Source organism: Anas acuta, chromosome 1, assembly GCF_963932015.1.
Source record: "Anas acuta chromosome 1, bAnaAcu1.1, whole genome shotgun sequence".
NCBI lineage: Eukaryota > Metazoa > Chordata > Aves > Anseriformes > Anatidae > Anas > Anas acuta.
This window is the reverse complement of record NC_088979.1, coordinates 151,197,210-151,220,193: the sequence shown is the minus strand read 5'-3', so window position 1 is coordinate 151,220,193 and position 22,984 is coordinate 151,197,210. Positions and strand designations below refer to the sequence as shown.

General features: G+C 56.0%; 2 protein-coding genes across 4 annotated transcripts; one reads left to right on the top strand and one right to left on the bottom strand.

Annotated features, from left to right (window-relative positions):
- The first annotated feature begins 131 nt into the window (after positions 1-131).
- Positions 132-7,480, top strand: SUN2 (Sad1 and UNC84 domain containing 2). 2 transcript variants are annotated; one of them, XM_068666351.1, is made up of 18 exons: positions 132-269; positions 603-747; positions 1,049-1,221; positions 1,336-1,470; positions 1,609-1,704; positions 1,929-2,022; positions 2,139-2,209; positions 2,430-2,560; positions 2,702-2,926; positions 3,009-3,086; positions 3,179-3,222; positions 3,393-3,558; positions 3,645-3,872; positions 4,403-4,487; positions 4,574-4,689; positions 4,812-4,979; positions 5,121-5,213; positions 5,506-7,480. In XM_068666351.1, the coding sequence occupies exons 2-18, from the start codon at positions 626-628 to the stop codon at positions 5,617-5,619; spliced, it is 2,139 nt and encodes a 712-aa protein (XP_068522452.1). In that variant the 5' UTR covers positions 132-269; positions 603-625; the 3' UTR covers positions 5,620-7,480. The 2 variants fall into 2 exon arrangements, with proteins under 2 accessions (XP_068522452.1, XP_068522444.1); XM_068666343.1 differs by having other exon boundaries at positions 1,046-1,221.
- A 531-nt stretch (positions 7,481-8,011) lies between these two features.
- On the bottom strand, positions 8,012-22,672 carry GTPBP1 (GTP binding protein 1). 2 transcript variants are annotated; one of them, XM_068666323.1, is made up of 13 exons: positions 22,426-22,672; positions 19,406-19,517; positions 17,668-17,848; positions 16,315-16,663; positions 15,752-15,875; positions 13,748-13,862; positions 13,148-13,292; positions 12,824-13,006; positions 12,239-12,374; positions 11,486-11,664; positions 10,810-11,007; positions 10,183-10,224; positions 8,012-9,998 (listed from the first exon to the last, which is right to left on the bottom strand). In XM_068666323.1, exons 1-13 carry the CDS (start codon positions 22,624-22,626, stop codon positions 9,903-9,905), a joined length of 2,061 nt encoding a protein of 686 aa, XP_068522424.1. In that variant the 5' UTR covers positions 22,627-22,672; the 3' UTR covers positions 8,012-9,902. The 2 variants fall into 2 exon arrangements, with proteins under 2 accessions (XP_068522424.1, XP_068522432.1); XM_068666331.1 differs by lacking the exon at positions 10,183-10,224 and having other exon boundaries at positions 22,426-22,671.
- Positions 22,673-22,984: the final 312 nt, after the last annotated feature.

The window sequence follows — 22,984 nt, the reverse complement described above, 5'->3', positions numbered from 1 at the left end:
AAAAGGGACAAAGGGTTGCTGTGCTCGTTACACAACGGGCCCGTGGGACTTTTGCCCCCCCCCCTCCTTGTTTTTTTTTTTTTTTTTTTTGGGGGGGGGCCGCGGGCGCGCGCGCGCCGTGCACGGGGCGGGGCGGGGGAGGAGGAGCTGGGGGGGGGTGGGAGGGGGGGGGGAGCGGCTGCAAAACAAAAGGGAGCGGCGAGGAGGCGGCGGCAGGGCCGGGGGGGGGCCGCTGCGCTGCTGCTTCTGGGCTCAGCCCCTGGCACCCGGTGGGTTTGGGGCCGGGGAGAGGGGCGTTTTGGGGAGGGGGGGGGTGCCCGGTGGGGTGGGGTTGGGGTGGAGAGGGGGGGTTGGGTGGATGGGGGGGGGGTTTAGGGGTGTTGTGGCAATGGGGGTGGCGTGAGGAGGTGCAATTTTGGGGGGGGAGGTGGGTGGGGAGGGGGCGAGGAGGCCCCCCCATAAAGGGTTGGTCCCATCCCTGCTGCGCCTTGGGCACTGCATGACCTGGGGTGTCCCCTAAATGTGGCTCTCCCCTAAATGTGGGTGTCCCCCCCGCACGCCCAGGCTGACCCTAACCCCTCTGCGTGCCCCCGTCCCCCCAGGTGAGCCGTGTCCCCCCCACGCCATGTCGCGCCGCAGCCAGCGCCTCGTCACCTCGCGCTACTACCCGGGGGACGAGGATGCCGCCAGCAGCAGCAGCTCCCTGCTGGGGGGCCACCAGACGCCCTTCAAGGAGACCACCGGCAGGTATGGGGCGGACAGACAGACAGACAGACGGATGGACAGGGGGGGTGCTGGGGCTGTCCTGCACCCCGCACGCCCGCTCCCAGCAGCCTCGGGCTGGCTGGCGGGAGGGGAAGCGCGCTGCGAGCGCGCCGCGCCGGAAAACCGCAGCGGTGCGAGCGGAAACGGGGCCGGGGGCTCCCCACCTAGGGGCTGGTGGCAGCGGGTTTCGCAAGCAGAGGTTGCGCTGTCCCCCCCCCCACCCCCGGCCGTGTATCCGCTGCTGTATGGTGCCCACGAGCCCGTTCTCGCCCCCTCCCAGCAGGACGGTGCGGAGGAAATCGAGCAGCACCAAGCGGTTGTCCCCGGCCCCGAGCACCCAGACCTCTTACTACAGCGAGTCCATGATGAGCGAGTCCTACCTGGGGGGCAGCCGGGGGCTGGCCGCCCTGGGCACCTCCGGGCTGGACGATCCCCTGGACAGGAGCATTTATTGGGGTGAGCCCGTCCTCAGTCACCAACCAAGGTGTTGGGGTGCCCCAAGCTGGTTTTTGGGGTGGCTGGATTCTTTGGGGGGCTCCGTGGGGTTGATTTTGATGTGGGGGGATGCAGGTGGGGAGTTCTCCACGAGGAGGAGAAGAGGCACGGGGGACACGGAGTCCAGTAAGATCAACGGGCTGCTGGAGAGCAAGACCTACGACACCTACGCCTCCTCGTCCGGGTACTCCTCGGAGGACGACTACGCCGGTAGGGACGCGGTGGCGGGTCCCCAGGTTGTGGCCAGCCCCCTCCTGCACCCCGATCCCCGCTCAGAGCCTTCACCTGTGGTGCCAGGCGGGTGTGTGGGTGCCACCTGATGTCTCGCTGCCTCTCCCGTCCCTCCAGGTCACTTTTACTCCAGCCAGAGCGGCGCCGGCTCGGGGCTGAGGTCCGCAGCCTCCAGGGTGGGCTCCTTCCTCTGGCAGGTGCTGACCTCGCCGGGTGAGTGGGGTCTGGGTGTAGGGGGGGTGTTTTAGGAGGCAGCTTTCTGCCCTGCTGGCATCTCCCCTCCCCACGTGGAGCCTTGTTCTCCCCTTTAGGTGCCGCTCACGAAAATAAACCCAAGTCGCAGAAGGGACAAAGTCAGCGGTGGGGTTTGGGGAGGCCCAGGAGGGGCGGTGGTGGAGGTGAAGGATCCTCTCTGAGCCCCGTTCCTCCCTCCCCAGTCCGCTTTGTAGGGTGGCTCTTCTCCTGCGTGGGTGCCGCCTGGCACCGCCTGACGGGCCGGGCTCCCCAGCTGGCACGTGTCCCCTTATCGAGGTGAGCAGGACCCCGGGGACGGGGGAAACGTGGGGAGACCCCATTCCCCTGCGAGCGGGTGCCCATGGGGCCCCATCCCGGTGCTATGGGATCCATCCCCGGTCCTTTTCCTACAGACGCTACCCACGGCTGAAGAAGTCCCTGCTGCTGCTGCTGCTCCTCCTGCTCCTCGCGGCGGCCGCCTACGGTGAGGAGACCCCCATGGTGCCCTTTATCCCCTGCCTCGAGGGCTGGGGCAGTGCCGTGGTGGTGTGGGGTGGAGATATGGGGCTGGAGAGACATCGTGCTCCTCCTGGACCTTGGTTTGGGGGTGACGGGGATGGGACGGAGCCGGCTCAGTGTGGCACACCCGCTCTGTCCCCATTGCCATCCCTTTGTTGAAACATTTCATAATCCCACCTCCCCAGGAGCTTGGTACTTCTACCCCTACGGCCTGTCGACGCACAGCTTCCCCGCCTTCCCCTGGTGGGGGGCTGGACGGCTCTCCTCCTCCTCCTCCCCCTCCTTTGGGGAACGGGACGTCACCGCTCTGGACCAGGTAAACCACCCAAAGGAGGAGGTACTTGGTGCGAATGGCCCCAAAATTTCCCAAAGGAGCTTCCCCGCTGTCCCGGCAAGCAGCAAGGGGCCGGGACGCTGCACGGGGGGGCTGCATGGCGCCTTGCCTTCCCCACCACAGGGGCTGCGGGGGGAGCAGCGGCTCCTGGCCCGCTTCCAGGCCCTGGAGAAGCGTTTCGAGGCGCTGGAGGCCGAGGTGTCGAGGTGGGAGCTGCGACGAGGAGCGGCGGCGGCGGGGAGCGAGCCGCCCCCGGGGGACATCCTGGGGCTGCTGGAGGGGCTGCTGAGCCGCCGCGAGGCGGGGATGAAGGAGCAGCTCCGCGGGGACGTGGCCGGGCAGCTCCAGGTGAGGGGTGTGAGGGGGGTGTGAGGGTATGGGGGTGCATGGGGACAGGCTCTGATGTCCCCTCCTTGTCCTCGCCCCGCAGGGGGAGCTGGACGCCCTGCGAGCCCAGGTGCAGAGGGACGTGGACGGGCGGCTGGAAAGGATGGCGCGCGCCTCGCAGGTGAGGGGACGGACACCCGGCGCTGCCTGCGGTGAGCTCGCTGCCATCACCGCGGATCTCACCCGGCCTTTTGTTCCTCCTTGTGCTGGCAGGAGATGGAGGCCCGCTTGCTGGAGCTGAATTCGGGCTGGCAGAGGTAATGGCACGGCACAGCGCAGGGACAAAACCCCTGCTGAGGGGCTCCGGGGGAGAGATCCGGACCCGTTTTGCTTGGGGTTGGGGAAGAAGGAGGGTGAAGGTGGGGGTAAGTGGTGTGGAGGCGCCTCATGCAGCCATTTTGTGGTGTTCCCCTTCCTCGTGGTGCAGCTCGGTGCGCGAGGACCTGCGAGGAGGCTTCCAGCAGGCCCTGGGCGAGCTGGAGCAGGAGGTGGCGGGGCTGCGCAGGGAGCTGGCGGGGCTCAAGGCGGACCAGGAGGCGATGGGCAAGCACGTGGAGGGGCTGCTGGAGCAGCTCAAGGCGCTGCGGGCTGACGTGAGTCCCAAAACCCCGCTCCCCCCCAAGCACTTTTTTTGTTTCAGCCCCCTGCGAGGGGCTGAGCTCTGCCCCCCTTGTTTCAGGTGGAGGCGCAGATGCCGGCGTGGATCGGCCGGGTCCTGTCGCAGCCCCGGCGGGACGGCGCGGCCGCCCTCGTCCTCCAGCGGGAGGACTTGCAGGAGGAGCTGCAGGCCCTGGAGAACAAGATCCTGGCCAAAATGCAGGAGGAGCGCAGGCTGTCGGCACGGGAGGCCTCGGCCGGCATCGGCGTGGCCCTGAGGCCAGGGGGTGCCGGGGGGGTGACGGAGGAGGTGAGCCCCGGGGACACGGCGACAGCCACGGGTTGGGGACCCCACAAAGGGCTCACAAAGGGCTGCCTCGTTTTTCCCCCATGCCTCGGAGCAGTGCTGAGTCACTTGGGGCAAAGTATTTTGGCAGAATGACACCAGAGGGAAAAAATGAGGCTGTTTGCTTTGGAAAGATTCGTTGGCAGCTCCCTGCCGAGGGTGGGAGCGAGCGGGTTCGGCTCCCAAAGGACGCCCGGTGCCCTGCTGGGACCTCGGATTTGGTGGGGCCACCCTTGGGCCTGCTCCCCATCCCCCTCCACGGGCATCAGGAAGGCTGAGCCCGGGTGCTGCCCCTTCCCTCACCCCATGCTTTTCAGCGGGGGGTATTTTTAGCAACCTCTACCGAGGCTTTGCAACCAAGCGCGTGTCCTCCCGTTTTTGCCGCGCTGATTCATCGCCCGCCCGCTCCGTGGGAAGGGCTCTGGGCCCCGTGGAGGGGGCAGGACCCCCCCCATCGCCCTGATTTCACCCCTCTGCTCCTTCCCTCCCTGCAGCAAGTGCACCTCATCGTGGACCAGGCGCTGAAGCGCTACAGCGAGGACCGCGTGGGGATGGTCGATTACGCCCTGGAGTCGGCGGGTAGGTGGCGGGGGACGGGCTGTGGGGGGGCTGTTTTGTGGGGTGCTGGTGCTCAGCTTACCTCTCCCTTCCCCTCGCCCTGCTAGGGGCCAGCGTGATCAACACCCGCTGCTCCGAAACCTACGAGACGAAGACGGCGCTGCTCAGCTTGTTCGGGATCCCCCTGTGGTACCAGTCGCAGTCCCCGCGGGTCATCCTGCAGGTGAGCACCCGGGTGTCCCTGAGGGGTTTTAGCGGGGTGTTGGTGGGAAGAAAACCCACGGCGATTATGGGGTAAGGCTGCTGATACCTAAAGGGCTGCCGTTCCCCTTCCCGCCCGCGTAGCCAGACGTCAACCCCGGGAACTGCTGGGCCTTCCGTGGCTCCCAGGGCTTCGCCGTCATCCGGCTCTCCAGCCCCATCCGCCCCACGGCCGTCACGCTGGAGCACATCCCCAGAGCCCTCTCACCCCAGGGGATCATCCCCAGCGCCCCCAAGGACTTCAGCATCTACGTGAGTAGAGCCCAGGGGGGGAAGTTGGGGAGGGCGTCGCGGTGGAGGATGCTGGCGAGCCTCATGGCTCCGTCTCCTTGTCCCACCCTGGGCACGCTGCCCGCCCCCAGCTCTCCCTTTCTGCCTCCCCGATCTTTGTAGGGTTTGAAGGAGGAGCGCGATGAGGAGGGCCTCCTCCTGGGGCGCTTCACCTACGACCAGGACGGCAACCCCATCCAAACCTTCCTCCTGGAGGTGAGGCGCGGCGCTGCTGTCCGAGCAAAGAACCGCAGGGGGGAACCGGGGGGGTGGTGGTGAGGATTTGGGGTGGGTTGTGCGATCCTCAGAGCCCTCAGATTGTGGAGTGGGGCACTTTGGGGTGGCCACCCTGAGCCTTTCTTTCACTGGGAGCCGTGAGGAGAGGAGGCTCAGGGGGACGCTGGGGCCTCTCCCTGCTTGGGGGGACCTCCAAAACCCCCCCGGGTGGCCTCGGTGTCCCCCACCTCCGCCAGGGCGCCGCTGTGACCCCTCTCCCCTGTCCCCAAAGGGTGACGCCGTGGGCACCTTCCAGCTGGTGGAGCTGCGGGTGCTGAGCAACTGGGGCCACCCCGAGTACACCTGCATCTACCGCTTCCGCGTGCACGGGGAGCCGGCGCACTGACCCCCCCTTGGATGGAGACGTGTTGGGGTGCCGGAGGAGTCACCCCCTCCTTTTTTTCCCCCCCCACTTCGCCTTTGCCTGCGCTGCTGCTTGCGGAGGAGAGGACTTTCTGCCTGCAAAGGGGGTGAGGCGAGAGCACCCCCGCGGGGGGTCGCTTTCGGTGCATTTCGGACACTTTTTTGGTGTTTTTTTTGAAGCTCGTTTTTCTGCCGGGGCCGGGCGGCCCCCCCAACCCCACAACTTCGTGGTGGCACACGCACCCTTCCCGCGGCTGGGGGCAATTCTGCAGCGGGGCTTCGCGTGGGCTGGGGAGGGATGCAGCGCCTCCCCTCTGTGCTTCTCGGGCTCTGAAGGACCTCCAAACCTTCGATAGCAGGCTGGCGGAGGGGAGTCATTAACAGTATTAACGAAGTATTAACATAAAAGTAGAGGCGGGAGGGGAGAAACGCAGCAGGTGTGGGTTGCAAAGCCCCCGCTTGTTAACCTCGAGGATGCTCTTTGAAAACTGCTTCCCCAATGGGTTTGTTTGGTTGTTTTTTTTTTAAGGGGTTGGGGGGCTATTTTCTGGTTAGGGTGTCAGGGATTGTTGTTTTTTGTAAGAAAACTTTTTCCGCACAATTTCTGCGGGACCGCTCGGGCGAGCGGCTTCCCCTCGCAGCAGGGCAAGGGGGAAGAAGCTAAAAAGAAGCTGAGCAAGGCTGGACTGCTGGGCCAGGGCCCTCCCCGGGCTGCCAGCAGCGCTCCTGGCTCCGGAGGACGCCCTCCGGCGCACGTGTGTGCAGGCAGCTATTGCTGGGACCTGCTGCCCCGCAATTTTCCCTGGCCCTGGCTGCTTTTTGGGAGCCAGGGCCGCAAGGCAACCCCAGCAGCCCGCAGCACGCCTGGTTTCTAACTCAGCTGACGTTCCTGGGTAGTGTTTCTAACCTCAGTGTTTGTCTTACGTTTAGTTTTTAAAAAAAAAAAATGTAATAAAAGCTGAAGGGCTCGTGTAGTGTTTCAGCCCTGTCCGATGCTGGCATCATCCCCCCAGGCTCTGGGGGGGGCACTGAGAGGCAGCTTTGGTCTTTTCTGCTTGGAGAGCTGCAGGGCACAGGGTGTAGAGGAGGGCAGGGGGCTTTGCTGGCCCCAGGGGACGAGGGCAATGCTGGCCCCATCTCCGACCAGTTAAAATCACCCCCCGGAGAGCTGGGAGGCCCCACTGCCAAATCCCCTGGGGAGAAATCCTCTCCTATATCGAGCACGGAGCCTCAGCTTTTGGCAGCCGTGGCCTGAGTTTATTTTAAGCTCGTCTGCAGCTGCCTGCTCGCCTCGGAGGTACGGCTCCTGTGAGCACCCTGCACACGCAGCCAGGCCTGGCAGAGCGGTTCCTGTGTTTATTCTGCTAAGAAACAGGGGAAGGGGAAAGCTGTGCCCTTCGCTTATGGTTATCCATCTATTGGAGGAGGCACGGGGCTGGAAAGCCTTTTCTTACCTCCCTTCTGGCTGCCTCACCTGCAGCTTCTTCCCTCGGCCCACGAGGGCACCTGGGCCCATTTATCCCTCCTGCTGATGCAGCAGGTGAGGCAGGAGGAAGAAGAGGCAGCTGGCAGAGCAGACTTGCCCAATTTACTCCCTTTTCACTCCGTTTTCCTCCTTTCCCCTCCCTCGTTCTGGGTTTGCCCTCCACCAGTGTTACGAATCAGCCCTGCGTAGCCGGCTGGGTGCAGGCAGATGCTGATGAATCTGTACTTGATGCTGTAGCCTGTTGCAAATGCTGCACTGTTTTTGTCCATGTTCTTTTTTTAACCAAGATTGTAATTTATGCCTATGCAAAGAAAGAAGAAGAAAAAAAGACCAAGACAAATAAATTATATCAAAACTACCGGGAGTTGTTGGGTTATTTCGCAGACCCGGGCTGTGCCACAGCTGGCACCGTGCCTGCCTTGGCTCTCCGTGCCACGAAGCAGAGCTGAGCTGGGGTTGAGGTGAGTTTGGCATGAGGGCAGAGCCTGCCCAGCACTGCTGGGGCAGGAATTGCTGAGCTGGGCACTTGTTGTGCTTCCCTGCAGCTGCCCGAGCAGCAGGGAGCAGAGGCAGGTGCCCACCTCAGGGCCTCAAACTGCCCCAGGGGATAAATGGGGAAAGGGACCGGGTTGAAGGGCTGGGGGTGAAGACAGGCAGAGGGCAGAGCACAGCTCCAGCAGCATCTCCAGGAGCCAGGGCTGTCTCCAAGCCACACTCACCTGTGTGCCAAAAGGGCTGTGCGGAGCAGAAGCCTTGGTGAACCTGAGATCAAGCAAAGAAAGCAGGAAAAGGCCAACACCAAGCCCCAGCGGGTCCTACAGTACAGAGCCACAGGGAGCGTGAGCGGCGCTTTTCCGGAGGGACAAAAAGCAACAAGACCGAAATGAACTCGGAACAAACCTTCTTTAAAATTTATTTTATAGATCACGCCAGCCCGAGTGATCTTTGAATGCTGGTCACAAAAAAAGAGAGATCGCACCGCCTCCTTCGCCTGAACTGAAGCCAACCCTCTTCCAGTCTCGGCAGTCTCCTTCGTGTGGAGCACAAGGAATGGAGGAAGAGAAAACCGCCGGGGAACCCCCCCCCCAGCTCCCCTGGGGAGCGGAGGGCGGTGAAATCAGGTGCAGTTTGATGCCGCCACAGGGCCGGGACAGAAAGGCAAGGGGCCCTCGTGTGCCCTTGCTTAGCCACACTTCACACCCCCTCACAATGCGGGTGCTATTGGTGTCGTAGCCGCCTATGGTTCCCCCCTCTCCGGGAGAGCGCTGGTGTTTAGGCACGTAGCTTGGAAGGGACCGTCTGTCTGACCTCCCCGCTGCCACCCCTGCTCAGGCTGCCAGTCTCTAAGGCAAAGGACGCTCGGCTCCGATCCCAATCCCTCACCTCCGATGCTTTTGGAGTGCTGGTAAGACCAAATCCGCCCTGGAAAGCTCACGCGCTCCCACCGCGTAACTCCTGTCCTCCGGGGAGCCGAGCGGAGAGGCAGGGTCAGAGGAAAAGAAATCGGAACAAACGGGGAGTTGTTCAAACCACACAGCCCGGGGTTAAAAATCATGATACTGCTAATTCATTGCGTCCTCCCAGGGCCTTCCTGAAGCCAGGATTCACCACGTCAAAAAGAAAGTCAGAAAAATTACTTCCGAACCTGAAAGCACTTCTGTACGTTTGCTGCGAATTCATCGCGGCCCTCTTGGCCAAAGAGGGCAGAAGACAATCCCAATCACCTCCGTCGTGGCAAAGTTTTGGGCCAGTGACTTCTAAAAAAAACAAACATTTGGGAAATCCCGGAGTAAAGATAATCAAGGGGAGGTGAGGTTTGCCTGGTGTCTCTGTTCCCGAGGTACGTTCCCACCCGTGCTCTCTGCCCGTCGAGGTGAGAAGGTTCTTTCTCTGGCTCAGGGGACGGACCGAGCGTTCCTGCACGATGTTCTTAATACTGCTGACTGAGCTGCCACAGCCTGGAGAGGCAAGTCGAGAAGTGCTCCAAAACGCACCGAACAGATGGGAAGGGGAACAGGACGGGCAAACCACACTGCCCGTTTAATTCCGGCCCTAATTAAAATCTTCACTGCTACTAACGTGTTCGAGGAGGAGATTTTTTTGTATAGGATTCCTCAACCTAAGATCAAGAACTGATTTTCAAGTTGCTTCCCCCTTAGACCTCCAACTAATGCATTTTCTTACCCTCATCTCCTTCAAAAAGTCACTACAACGTGAAATTAAACCCGCTGACAAATAGCTTTAGACGGGGGAGAAGCCAGAAACCTATCTGGCACGTGGCCACAGCGGTGAGGAACCAACACCATAGGGAGCCACCCTAAACAATGTTGTTTTAACCTCTGCAAGTCCAAAATTTCAGGTGTTTGACAGCCCCTGGGCCTGAGACAGCGTGTGGGAGAGAGCAGCAGGTCCTGGAGACAGAACGGGGTGAGGGAGGAGGGAGGCAGCTAACTGGCTCTTCTTGCTTCTATCCAGAGTCTCCTCTCATCTTCATGCACACAAAATATAATAAAAACTAATAAGAATAAAAACTAAGCCCATGATGTACAAAAATGTGTCGATAGGGGGGAGGAGGAAGGTGTCAGTTACTCAGTTCTGTGTCTCGTCACCTTCATTAGCTTATAAGTTATGCTCCTCGCCGTCATTTCCTCTGGGGAGGAGGGAAGATTCTTCTGCAGCCGATCAGCTGGGATGGATTTTGGTTGAAGCTGCTCTGGATCTTTTGGATAAGAACTGAAGGGAAGGGGAGGAATTCCTCAGCAGCAGGAGGAGTAGGAAATTCAGCAGCCACTGGCAGGAGTCACGCAGGCTCCCTGAGACTTCACTTTATGGCGCTGACCTCCACGGCGCCGTCCTCCTCCTCCTCCAGCTTTGGACTGCAAAACAAGAAGAGGCGCCTCAGTGTGCAGAAATATCAGCACAGCCAGAGCTCAACACACACAGCCAGACCCTGGGGTGGAAGCTGCGACTGATCTGAACCCCCCTCCCAGCCTTTTCTTGCTACCGTGACCCCAAATCCAGCCGGCAAACCCACGGTTCTGTTTTCAAGCAGCCAGATACCTTATTGCCCTCACGGACGTGGGGCTCTTCATCCAGAGCAGGCTGAGGGGAAGCAGCAAGGAGAGAGAGACAAAGATAAGCAAGAGCAAAAGCAACGCGGACTCTCAGGGGAAGGGACAAAAATGAAGCTAGGAGGAGCCTTTCTTATAACCACGATGACTCCACGGCAAAGACAAGGAGGAGACAAGGGATCAGGAAGGAACAACAAGTGTCTGTGCAGGGAAGAACCTCTGCCAGCAGCCCTCTTTCAGCAGCCAGCACGGCTCAAGAGGCTGAGACCTGACCAATGGCAACTACAACAGTTACAAGGAAGAATGCTGACCCACTGTCTTGACACTTTCAGTTTCGGGAGCTTTTCTTTTCTAGATAAGTACAGTAAAAGGAAATCCATGTGATGAAGCTGATAAATAGCTGCCCAAAGCTCGCAGTTAATGGAATTTCCGTTCCTTTCACACGAGAACAGGGGGGTGTCCTCAGACAAGCTGAGATGGGAAGTCTTAACCGACAAAACTTGGCCTCATCTGTCTAGAAATGAAAGGCCTTTCCTTCTCCTTGGCCAACTTTCCTTCTCCTGAGGTCCAACCTGAACTGCAAACAGCTACAAGAGATGCTCTTTCCCTCACTCACCGATGGCTGCAGGGCAGTAGGTGTCGGCGGTGCCGCTGCTGTCGAGGGGGCTTCGTCCCCTGCCGGTGGGCCCCCAGCTGCCATCCCAAGCGGGGGAACACCCTCCTCTCGTTTTGTAACAGCTCCCTTCTTTGTCGACTGCATCTTGATCTGCTGGGGCTTGGAGTTCATCGGCGAGTTATTGGTGGTCTGGAGTAACTGCACGGTTACAAAGGGAGAGGGCAAAAGCAACGGTAAAACAGCCAGGCCCATCTGGCAGGGCTCGGTGGTGCTTTTTAACAGCCTTTGGACAGCCGACACCGACGTCCATCGGCAGAAGAACGCATTTAAAGCAACCCTGAGTTGCCCTCAAGAACCCCTACAGGATTTAAAGTGGTGCTGAGCTGCGGTGACGCGCAGCCCTCCAAAATCGGACTCAAAGGGAGCAGCTGGAAGCTATCAAAGACCAGGCATTAAGAGTCAGAAGCATCTGGGTCACCCCCTACCTTCTCCTTCCCTCATTTGCACCAGCCAAGACCCACCAGAGAGCAAAGCACGCCGGTCAGCTGCAACCCGTGGCAGGGCTGAAGGACGGGCTGCTCCCTCCATTCTCCCGCTGGTTTTTCAGTGCCAAAAGCAGCTAATGGGCAAAAATTAAAAAAAAAAAGAAAAAAAAGCTGGACTCTTCAGCCTTTACCTTAGTGATGGTACCCACAGCTTTGGTGCGGCCTTCCCGGAAGACCAGCCGCTGGTCTATATGCAAGTACTCCGGGGTTTTGATGAAGCGAAAGTGCACCGTGGCTTTGTCCCCCGTCCGCAGGCAGTCCTTGTCCATGCTGAGGATCGTGGCCGTCTGACGGATGCTGCCGCAATGCACTGCGGGTGGAACGCACAAAGGCTTTCAGCAGCCGGTGCCGTTAGCGGAATGAGCTTCACACAGACATCTAAGGCGGCTCTTGCGACTTTACAGCTAACGGTGCAGTGTTTGAAGTGTAAAAATCTACTGCGTGAACCACAGACTACATGGGTCAGGCTTTGTTCGGTCCTCCAAAAGGAAATACACACAAGCTACACCAGTTACCTGCAAACAGAGACTTTTCTGGAGCCCCCTTACCAGAATCCTACACACCAAGAGGCTGAGCTAGACGGCAGGACCCAAAACGAGTCTCTCTGCACGGGAAGCTTAAGAATCTTTACACCGTGGAAATGTGGCTCGGGCAGGCTACAAGTACACTCAGAGCCCCAAATCTCCTTTTTACCTATTTCTCCTCACTCCTTTTCTCTGTAGAATTCCTCCCCTCTCTCTCATGGGCTGCTGGGACCATTAAAACAAGCACCACGGCTTACATTCAGCCTGACAGAGCCATCAGGAGCGAAAAGACCTTTGCCTAGAGTGGATGTAAAGTATTACTGCTGGGAAACAAAGATGAAACAACGCTGTGACACATACCCATGGCCTGGTACCGCGGGCTGATGGTGGTGGGGTGATGGAGCACCAGAATCTCTGCTTCAAACTCCCAGGACGCTTGTGGATTCAGGCGGGGTGACACCATTACCATCCCTTTCCGGATGGAAGAACGCTTGATCTGAAAAGCAGTGACACAGAAACACTTTAGCGTGATCCTCCAGGGAAGAAATTCTGCTTCTCTGGCTGACTGCATCCAGCAGGATCCTGAGGGATTTCGCAGATCCTAACTCATGCCCACCAAAAGGCAAAGCCATAGCTGTTTAGCAGGGAGCAACAATGGTACGCAAAGGCTGCAAAAATCTAGTTCAGCTGGAATTTGGACACTCCTGCTGCTGCAGCACAGACTTTTCTGGCTTTGTTACACATCTCCAGTGCTATTCCTCATTACCCTGGGTCTCGCTGCTCTTACCTGGCACCTGTTAGGCAGAACAACCAGGACACAGGACCCACAGGGGTTCTATGGGATTTTATTGTGCTGTGAAATGAGGTAGCTGAGGCTTGCAGAAGCAGACTGATAGCAGCAGAAGGGCAGCTCCTGCTCTGGGGGTGCAGGGCAGCTCTTCTCACCTTTTTCAAGGCGAAGGAGGCAGTCTGGCCTCCCCGCACTTCTTTGACCGGCATTCTCTTGCGGTGGATGGACTTGACAGCGATAGGTAGGAAGTTGCCAAGAGGATCGGGCCCCAGCAGCAGGGTGTCATTCAGCTTGATTAGGCCTCTCAGGGTCGTCCCAGACACAACCGTTCCTACACCCTGTACCAAAAAGGAAACAACAGCAGGCAGGTTTACTCAACTACACTAGCAGGTGAGCTCTGGAACATCCCCCTCTCTAAGGAAGATGCCCTCTTCAACCTAAAACACAGGGGAAAATTCCTAAAATGCCAGGGCCCTTACCGGGACAGAGTAAGTATCGTCTATCTGGAATTCTGCTGGTTCTTCTTCCCTGTAACTGGTCCGTGGAGACAAAAGATTGAGAAACATCTTCAGCAAATCTAGGTTCTCCCCAGTGACGTTTGAAATCTGGAAAATCGGGCACATCCTGTAAAGGAAAATGGATGAAAACGGAGTCAGTTCGCTTCCCTGCCTGGCATTCCACGTGTAGGAAGACATCCAAAAATCTTGGACTGCATTCAATAGACAGTGCTAGGAAGGGAGAGCCTGGCAAGCAGTCGGATGCACAACACCCCACATTTGAAACCCTGCAGCATTGTCTCTGTCTTCTAATGACAGTCGGGAAAAGGTGTAAGGTTCCGGGCCTGAAGGAAGCTGAGCGTGCCCTGCCATCTTCTGCAGGCTGCCCAGCAGCAGCCTCTCCTTTCTGCCTCAGAGGGGAACACAAGCAGGTCCAGCTCAGAACACATTCTCGGGGAATCGACACAGCACATGGCAAATACAACCTGAACACAGCTAGACAATGGGGCTCTCTCTCTGAATCTTCTCACCCAGTCTCCAAATAGGACCGAAAGAGAAACGACTCTCCTCTGCTCCCGTTACCTCTCTGAGCTGAAGTTGGAGGCTGTTACAATGACATCATCCTTGCTCTGAACCAGCACGGGGATCTTCCTGCACCCTGGGGACTTCAGCAGTCGCTGTAACAGCTTCAGGGTTTCTTAAAGGGTGAAACGAATATTGTTAGGGCAGCAGCTCCCGCCTTTACAAATCGCTTTTGTTTGGTTTCCCGAAGGGAGACTGGTACTCTTGCCACAAACAGACAGGAGGAGATGGCTGGAGGTGTGTGAGTGCCACTACGAGTTTGCTGCAGCCAAGGTGGGACTTAGGAGCCATTCCAGTTTCCATTTCATGCCGGCTGCCAAGCGACACAGTACAGGAACAGACACACACGTTTGCAGCGACAAGTGCGATGCTATGAAGTTTTACAGCTGTCTGTTAAATAGCTTTAAGGAGTTACAAAATATTTCCCCTTCCTACAAAGGATTCCTCACGTTGAATTCAATCAATGAAAATCGTCAGCACTCAGGAACTGGAATATTTGAGAATACGTGAATTAGAAATCAATTTTGACCGAACAAACCTCAAAACACTTTGGCTGGCAATCAACCTGCTGTAGGTTAGAGAAGAATGAGGAGGGTAAAGATCATCATCATAGGCTAGGGGGATGCAGGGGGACCAGATCCAGAAGTAACTGTTTTGGGATAAATCTCCTGGCTCCCAACTTTGATCTCCTGCCTGTTTTTAATTTATTTTTTAAGCCTCGTATCTGATACCCAGCAGGGGTGCACCAGCATCAGCCTTTTGCAAAGCGCCTTACAACACGAGGTGAAAAAAAAAAGCTAACAATGGTTTAAAAGAGCAAATCATTTGTATTCTGCAATTGTCATCCAATTAGATGGGTTTTGTGCACAAATGATTGCCTATGGGAGAGTAATGTTTTGGGTACAAACACAAACACTTAATCATGCCATCTGCTCTTCACAGATACGTCTGAGCCAAATCTTGTGACTATTTAATTTAAACAGAACATGACACAGGAGCAGCTTCTCCCAAGAGAAGCTCTTCTCACCGAGCCAAGCATTCTCTTTCCTCCCCAGTTACTGTGTTATGGTCAGGCCTTTTGTTTATTTGCCAAATCTCTATTACAGAGATTTTCGGGTTACCTTTTGATCGCATGCTTCTGTTTACCTGAAAAACATTCAGCATTTTTACAGAAATGAACTAACTACGGACAGTACTGGGAACACCCAATTTCCCAATCCTCAAGACTGCTTATCAAAAAAAGCATCACTCCAATTAACCACAGCACGTTCCCGAAGGCGTGAGAAACACATGGAGAGAATGTTAAAGGTGAGAGCTGGTCACAGCCTGAAAAAACGTGAAGCACAGGTTAAAGGGCCATTGCTGGGGTTAGATGTGTTGTTTTAACAGCTGCTGAGCATGGAAGTTGCCTCTGCTGCTCACTGCCATCCCTCCCCTGTGTCTGCTCCAGTCCTGCTACCATAACTCATGCAGCTGCTTTGAACCATGATCTGGTTACGTGCTGGTTGGTTGTGAGGACATAGGAAGGAGCTGCTGCAGTTATGGCAGCAGAGCAGAGGAGTGCCCAGGTGAGCAGGATGTACCTGGGAGCTGCCCTTTTGACTAGCTGCTGCCAGAGAATGAGTCTGACCACAGCTAGAGATCACAATCAAACTGCGGGCCAGAAGGAAGGCAGATTTCCAGAATTTCCCTCCAGGTTTAAATTCCTACAGAGAAAGCAAAACCACTTCTCCCCCTAGAGTTAAAGAAAATCCTACAGCAAATACTTTTTTTTTGTTGCCCAGGTGAGCCCCCCAGCCTGGGTAACTTTGAAATGCTGACTACAAGCGACCTGCCTTGCAGAACAGGCCAGGGGAAGTAGGGATAGATTTCTGGAAGGTGTTTAAGATGCAGTCAAACCCAGACAAGGCAGCTTTCCTCCAGCAACGACTCCTCAACCCAAACGGAGGACAAGAGCACACACAGAGGTAGGGAACACGCCTGGAGAGAGCTGGGAAGATTCACCTTGTAGGATGTTGGCAGGGCACATGTCGATCTTGGTCACCACAACAAAGACGGGAACGTTGAGTGCAAGGGCCAGGCCCAAGTGCTCCTTGGTCATCCCTACAATCCCAGCATTGCTGCCAACCTACAGCGGGGAGACAAACACCCTGATGTCAGCGTTCCTCCTGCAGGGAGCTGGGTTACAGAGAAGGTCTTGCATCAGACAGGCAGCAGGCTGTGATTAGGTTGCCGATGTGTCATTGGGACTGTATGAGCAGCCCCAGCTCGCTTCAAATGCTCACGGACACTGAGAACTCATTCTTCCAGTTCTAACCAGGTGTTCTGGAATCTCAAAACCTTTCAATTTTCAAGAATCATGCATCTTGGACCTCTGTGACTGACTGTCCTGGGACACTCACCTCAGAATCCTGGCTAAAACCCCCAGTGGCTGCTGCTCTCCACCCCTGGCAGATGCCGCCTCCCTCCACAACCCACAAGGGCCTCGCAGTAGGAAAAAAGCTGAGGCTGCAAAGCTGTGAACAGCACCCTTCGTGCTGCTACCGTGTATTTTTCTTGCTACCTACCATCAGCATGCAGAAGTCGGGTAAATGGCCGGTCATGCCGAAGACGGTGGTCTTCAGGTACTTTTCATGGCCAGCCAGGTCAATGAAAGTAATGACCTTGGTGGATTTCTCGCAGATTTTTGTCCACTCCAAGCTGCCGCCGTGGCTGTCGGGCTTGTTCACCACGTTGCCCTCGCTGTCGAAGCCCAGGATGTCGTTGCCCACGCTGCTGGTGCGGCCCGACTCAATCTCGTGCTTGTGGCGGAAGAGCTTTTGCCGAGCGAAGCCTCGGCCGTTGTCGAGTTCACCGTGGGTCAGGACACCCAGCAACGTGCTCTTCCCCGCATCCACGTTGCCAACCACTGCTACCCTGGAAGGGAGAGGAAAAAGGAGCCTGGTAAAACCTGAGAGCTGAAGAAAAAGAGACAGAGAAACAAAAAACCAAACGCCACTGCTGCTGTAAATAATTAGATTTTTCTCCCTAAGCTGCAAATAGAAATTTGAAAATGTGAGACCCTCACAAACAGAGCAGAGATTAGTTAGTTAATGGGATAACCGGGATGTGGAAGGCTGTGGAGAAATGTTGCTGGTGCTCACAACACAGAGAGATGAATCCAAAATTGCTTGGTGCTAGACAGAGCCTCTCTTCCAACTCCCGTTCTCTGCAATCAAATAGGCACGCTGGCCCAATTCAAAAAGAAAAGTCTAAATCCCGGTTTGGGCTAGAATCCCTCTGCCTTTTTTGTACTTTTCACGTTGCACCAGGTGCCAGGGAGAGCACGGAAATTGAGATTGCTGTAGGAAAGGGTTTTCCCCTAAAAGGTTTGTGTTGTTTGAGCTTCGCCGTTTCTGGGAACAGCAATCTCCTGCCTCTGATAAAGGTGACAAGCATGGCTGTTGGCAGATGTTGGAAATCCGTCCCCATCCAAGTCTGGGCAGGCTCTCGAGCCAAATTACACAAGCTATTAGTTGTCCATTAGAAGGTGACTTGAATCATCACAGTCTTGGAGTAGAATGGAAACATTAATCAAAAGTTCTGTATTCTAGCAGCGCGCGCATATGCACACACGCAGACACGTGTGCACACGTGGCTCCCTGCTGGGATTCAAGCACACAAAAGACCCCTAAACCACGGAGCTGTCACCCAAACAACAGCCCTCAGCTAACCAGAGGCAAACCTCCACAGCTCGTGCACAAAACAGAGAGCAAGAGCACCAAAAAGATTTCGTTAGCAAGATCAAGCTCAGCTCCCTTTGTTGGGCAGCTACAACGCCCAGGCTGGAGTCAGCGTTGCTGGCTCAGCACCGCAGCCTGCTCACGGGGTAAAAATGTAGCTGGGCTGCTGCCTAACCCTGTACCCGCCCGGCTCCTCACCTGACCTCCAGGAAGTCGTTGTCACCAACGCGTTTCCGAACGAGGTAGTCCCGCACCTTGCCCCCCGCCTCCTGGTGCTCCCGCAGGAGGATGACGTCCGCCTCGATCTGCTCTGCCATGCTCTTCAACGTGGCGTAGGATGCTTCCATGTCTGCCTCGCTCAGGCCGTACTCGGTCCCATCTAGTTGTGGGGTTGAGGAGACAAAAGGACAGTCAGTGAGAACCGCCCCGCAAGAGGCAGCAGCAATTCCATTCCGCCCAGGACTTTCACACTCATCAGGATCCACATGCGGACCGGAGACATCAGCCACATAAACTGAACAAAAGGGATGGTCTTCACGTTAAGGCTTAAAAAAATATTACAAAAACGCCCTCTTTCACCTTATTTACTCTTATTATAAACAAAAGCTGAAGAGATTGGCAAGAAAAATGTATTTCTAATTCCCTCACTTCACGAGCTGAAGGTAATTTGCATGCATTTCCCTCAGCCTGACAGAAAATCTCTTCTCACGTTACAATAGAGGAAAAACCATAAACAAAAGGAAAGCTGCGACTGAAATATCCCCACGGTTAACCAGCAAAATGTGGAAGCAATTTAAACTATCGGCTTACTTCATGAAAACCACATCCCAAGTCCACTTTTTCTGCAAATCTGGCCCATGCAGCAATTCCTTTAGCCCCCACACGCTCCAGTTAAAACAATGGTCTTGGCCTGCCTCGCTGCCTGCAGCCTGGCACTCGAAAGAAATGCTGACACGAGCACGAGGCCAGGAAAAACAAGGAGGCACTCTTGCCTCTGAGCAGCCCACCCAAGCAAAGAGTGGGGAGCCAGAGAAAGCCAGGGGGCTTTTTTTTTTTTTCCTAGCCACGTGAAAGGCCACCAGAGCTCGTGGCTGTTCCCCTGCGCGCTAGGTGCTCAGAAGGTGCAGAGATCTCAGGCCTGAGACTCCTCTGTGGGTAAAAAGAGAGAAAAACCAAAACCAAACAAAGACAGAAAGGTGGAGAGACACGTAGCACCTGGGTGACCAACACCACTGCTGTGCAATCATTTATATTCACGGCTGACTCACCATTAATGAGAAAGTGGAAGATTATATATATATATATTTTTTTTTTCTATTGGATGCTGTTTCCAATAGCCTCAATCCCCAGCAAAGATCCCCACCTCCCTCAACTATGCGGTGGCCTGAAATGAAATGAGAAGTCGGAGAAGAAATCTCAATTTCAAAGTCAGGCCGTGCTCAGTGGCCTGTTATCAGCACGGGATGCAAACACGCCGCTTGTGAACGGGAACAAAAAGGCAAGCTGTGCTCAACTGCTAAAATCTGCAAAGGCAAATAAACGACTGCAGTCACACTCTGGTAAAGGTGACATCAAAAGCTTCACGCTGAGAGAAGGAAAACCTTCCTCTCCACGGCACGTGCTTACAAGACAAGTCAGCAGCACGTATTTTGGCCATCTGAAGCATCCCCAATGTAGCCCCGTGGGGTGAAAATATTATTTACAATGGAGAAGTGACCAGAACGAGACACAACACGGCCTTCATCAGACATCGAGGAAGCCTGTCTTAAAATTGGCATGACGTAAAAAAGTCCCACATGTTCTGTTACAGAGGTTTCCAAGTTATTCTGGAGAAGTCAGCACTACTCTCAGCACTAATCGTTAGATGAACCAGGCTGTCCTTATGTAATTTTCCTGTTTTTTTTTTTTGTTGTTTCCCTGAGTTGGCTGCACTCACCTGATCCCTGCCCAATGACATAGATGGTCTCCCCGCACCCCTCGTCGATCCTCTCTGACATCTGCCGGAGCAAACTGTCGTACTGCTCTGAAGTGGGACTCACCATCACCAGCTGGAAAAGAGATGAAACACCCAACATGATGTCAAAGCCAGCTCCAGTTGTAGGGCCAACCAACCGGGGTGCTTTCCTGAAAGAGGAGGGGTCTTTCCCAAGGACCCCTTTCTGGTTTTGCGTTTTTCAAGACCAGCTTCACTGACAACTATTTCCTCGTGACGCTGCACGAGGTTATTTGTCCAAGCTCAGACTTCATTTATACTGGAAAATTTACGTTTTGCAAGCCAGCAGCTGCGTTCCCAACGAGCTTTGACTGCAGTTACTGCAACAACCACAACTTCCTTTGCCCTTCCCTACCGTGGCACGAAGAGAAGGAAAAAGCGGACTGAAAGAAAGGAAAATGAAGATAAGAAAGTGCTTTGGGAAGGGTTTTTCCCAGAACATCTTTGCGTGTCGCACCGCTTCTGGCAAAGAAGAACTCATGTGGAGGCCTCCATGGAGCAGCCACATCGGTGGGGTGGCAGACACGTTCCAAAATCACCCCAGGAAGATGCATTTCCCTCCAGGCCAGTCTGAAATTGGTGCAAAATGTTCCTAAAGCACGTGGCTTATGGCAGTTCATGATGGTTCCATCTGAAGCCTGCCCAACATTCTCTCCTAAACCCACCTGTGCTCAACCTAAACGTGCACTCACGCAGGAACCTCTGCCACCTACTGCTACGTAGGTGCTGAAGGTTTTTTTTATTAGTTAGAGCGTAAGAGAACCCCAAATCCCCTAACCAAAGCAGCTTTCAAAACCGTAGCAGTGCATGCACCTGGGAAAACGGAGCACAGATTGCAAGTGCTAATCAGATGGCTTAAGGCAGCCAAAGCAACGCGTTCCTGAAACATTAATGGTCACTCAGAACGTGTCTGTGAGGGGCAGGGAGCTGAGAGGCAACCGCCCTCCTGTGCCTGCTCAGGTGCATGCCCTACCTACGGCTTTGAACTACCTGGCACGGTTTGCAAAGCGCTCTGATCTGCAAATCCACGTAGTCTTCCTCTTTTGTGCGGCGATGAATTGAGTTTTGCCTTTATCGGTCGTTTGTTCTGGTTTTTGTTTGTTTTTTTTCTTCTCTTAGAGCAGACCACGGGATGCACGTGTACTGAGAGGAGAATCAGAGGCTGGATCAGGGCAGACCGGAGGGCTGTGCGGTTACACGCAGGGCTCGTTTTGCCTCATGAGCTCTTTCAGGAACTCCTGGAAGCACAGCAGGCAGGCTCACTGCTCAGGCCAGCGCGCCAGCAGCGGTTGGGGTCCCAGGAACATCTATCAATCAGGCTGTTACATGAATAAAGATCAATAAAATAACAGAGGGGCCATCAGCGTAGAGGCCACTAACTTCTGTTTCTTTGCGTTTCAGCACCGGCTTCATTTTTCAGCTATTTCGGATGCTTCAGCCACGCGTTGATCCAAGCATCAGGGGACGTTTCAGTCGATTGATTCACTGCAGCCTTTCTCCACGGTCACTGCAAGACTTTATTTGCTGTGTTGAAGATCTCTTTAGCTAGCTTCCCGGATAGCTGGAGCCTGTTCTTTGCAAACTCCTTGTAGAGAGAAGCCCTCCATCTTGGCATCTGCGCTTTTTTCTTTTCCTTGGACTACGTATTCTCGTTTTTCAGAGGTTTTCACCGCGTCAAAATTTTTCACTTCCCTTCTTTCAACTTTGCCAGGCATCGAGCAGTTAACGGTAGGAGTCCTGCGGGTCCAGGAACTTCAGAATTCCTATAGGGCAAAAAAAAGGAACAACCGGTTATTGTTTCATTTTCGCAACAATGGAAAAATAAAAAAACTTTTTTCTAGTTTGAGAGGTTTTTTTTGTGCTGACAAACGGAACTGCTCGCTTGATCAACTGACAAGGCATTAAGTGCTTGGTAACAGAACCCCAAACGTTCTTCTCTAAGGAGAGCACGCCTTATAATGAACACGCTGGGCTCAGCAGGAGGACTGGGGGAAAAGCCTGCAACACAGTGGCGAGGTGGCTCAGACCTGGATGGAAAGCGAGCATATGAACTGATGGCAGGGAGAGTCACTGTTTTAAGCAGGAAGTGGCAAGCAGCAATTAACTGGGAAGACGGAGAAAATGGGGGAGTGGAAGGGGAGAGACCAAGTTAGCTGCTGCACGTGGGGCTGCTGTTTTGAGCACACAGCAGGGGGCTCATCTGGGGAGATGGGGCAGAGCCCGATCTTAGCGCTCATCCAAGATGGGGATGAATCAAAGTCTTAGGGAAAAGACAGTGTGTATACACTGCTGTACAGAAAAATAAATTGTGATAAAGGTAAAATAAATAAATAAATATTTTTATACTTACCTATTGCTTCCACGATGCCTGTGGATTTTTAGGAACGGAAGACTGGCTGACAATACAAATGAAGGCAGGGGGAGACAGGCTGTTTTCTCTCTTTGTCAGAGCTGTGCTCAGGTTCCTGCCTGCCCAGGCTCAGTGACAGCCCTCAGCGTCTTTCTGTGCCCTCTTCTGCATCACCCGCACCGAAGACAAAGCGCAGGTGGGTACCGGCGTCCTGCATCAAAACCTCGTCCAGCTCATTAAGACGCGAGCAGGCGGCCCAACAGGTTGTGACAAGGAAGTAAAGCGCCAAAGTAAGACAACACGGCACAGCACCGCGTTGGGTCATGCCCTCGGAGAGAAAGCCCCACACACCACAATTTATTCGGTTTTAAGGACAGGGAAACACAAAGCTTTGGAATGGAAGCGGATAGAGGAGGGATGAGGGATAAACACAAGGGAGCTGCGGCTGGATTTGGGTGGTGGAAGCACGGGGGGACCCGACCGAGCGGGAGAAGCCGCTGGGACCCCCGTGGGGCCGAGCCTCCCCCTCCTCCCCCTCCTCCCCCTCCTCCTCCCCCTCAGCCCGGCCCTGAGGGGCCCTGAGGCGAGGCGGCCGCCCCCCCCCGGGGCCTACCTTACTGGTCAGGTCCACATCGGGCTCTCCGTTGAGCCCCTCCCCGTCCTCAGCGTCGAAGGAGGAGGCGCGGCGGGGCAGAGTGGCGTTGGCGGCCGCCAGGCGGGGCCCCCCGGCCGGGGAGCCGGGCTCCGGGGCGAAGATGCAGGCCGGCACCGGGGAGCCCCCCAGCGGGGAGCGGCTCCGCTCCGCCGCCGCCATCTTGCCTGCCCCGGCCCTCCGCCCGCCGCTGGCCCCGCCCACCGCGGGGGGAGGCAGCCAATGGGAGGCCGCGGAGAGGGGGGTGATTAGCATGTTGCCATGGCAACGGGGGCGGGGCTGTGAGGGCGGGGCGGAGGGGACCAATGGGAGAGGCGGTGTTGGTGAGGGTTGGTGAGCGGGGGGGTGGCCTCGGCGGCGCGACGCGCGCGCGACGTGTCGGGGGCTGTGCGCCCAATGGGAGGGCCGGGAGTGCTGACGGGCAGCGCGCGGAGCCAATCGGAGGGGGAAAGCTCGGGTGGAGGGGCGGGGCTAAGACGCTACCACAGATGGGCAGCGCCCACCTCGGTGGGCGGGCACT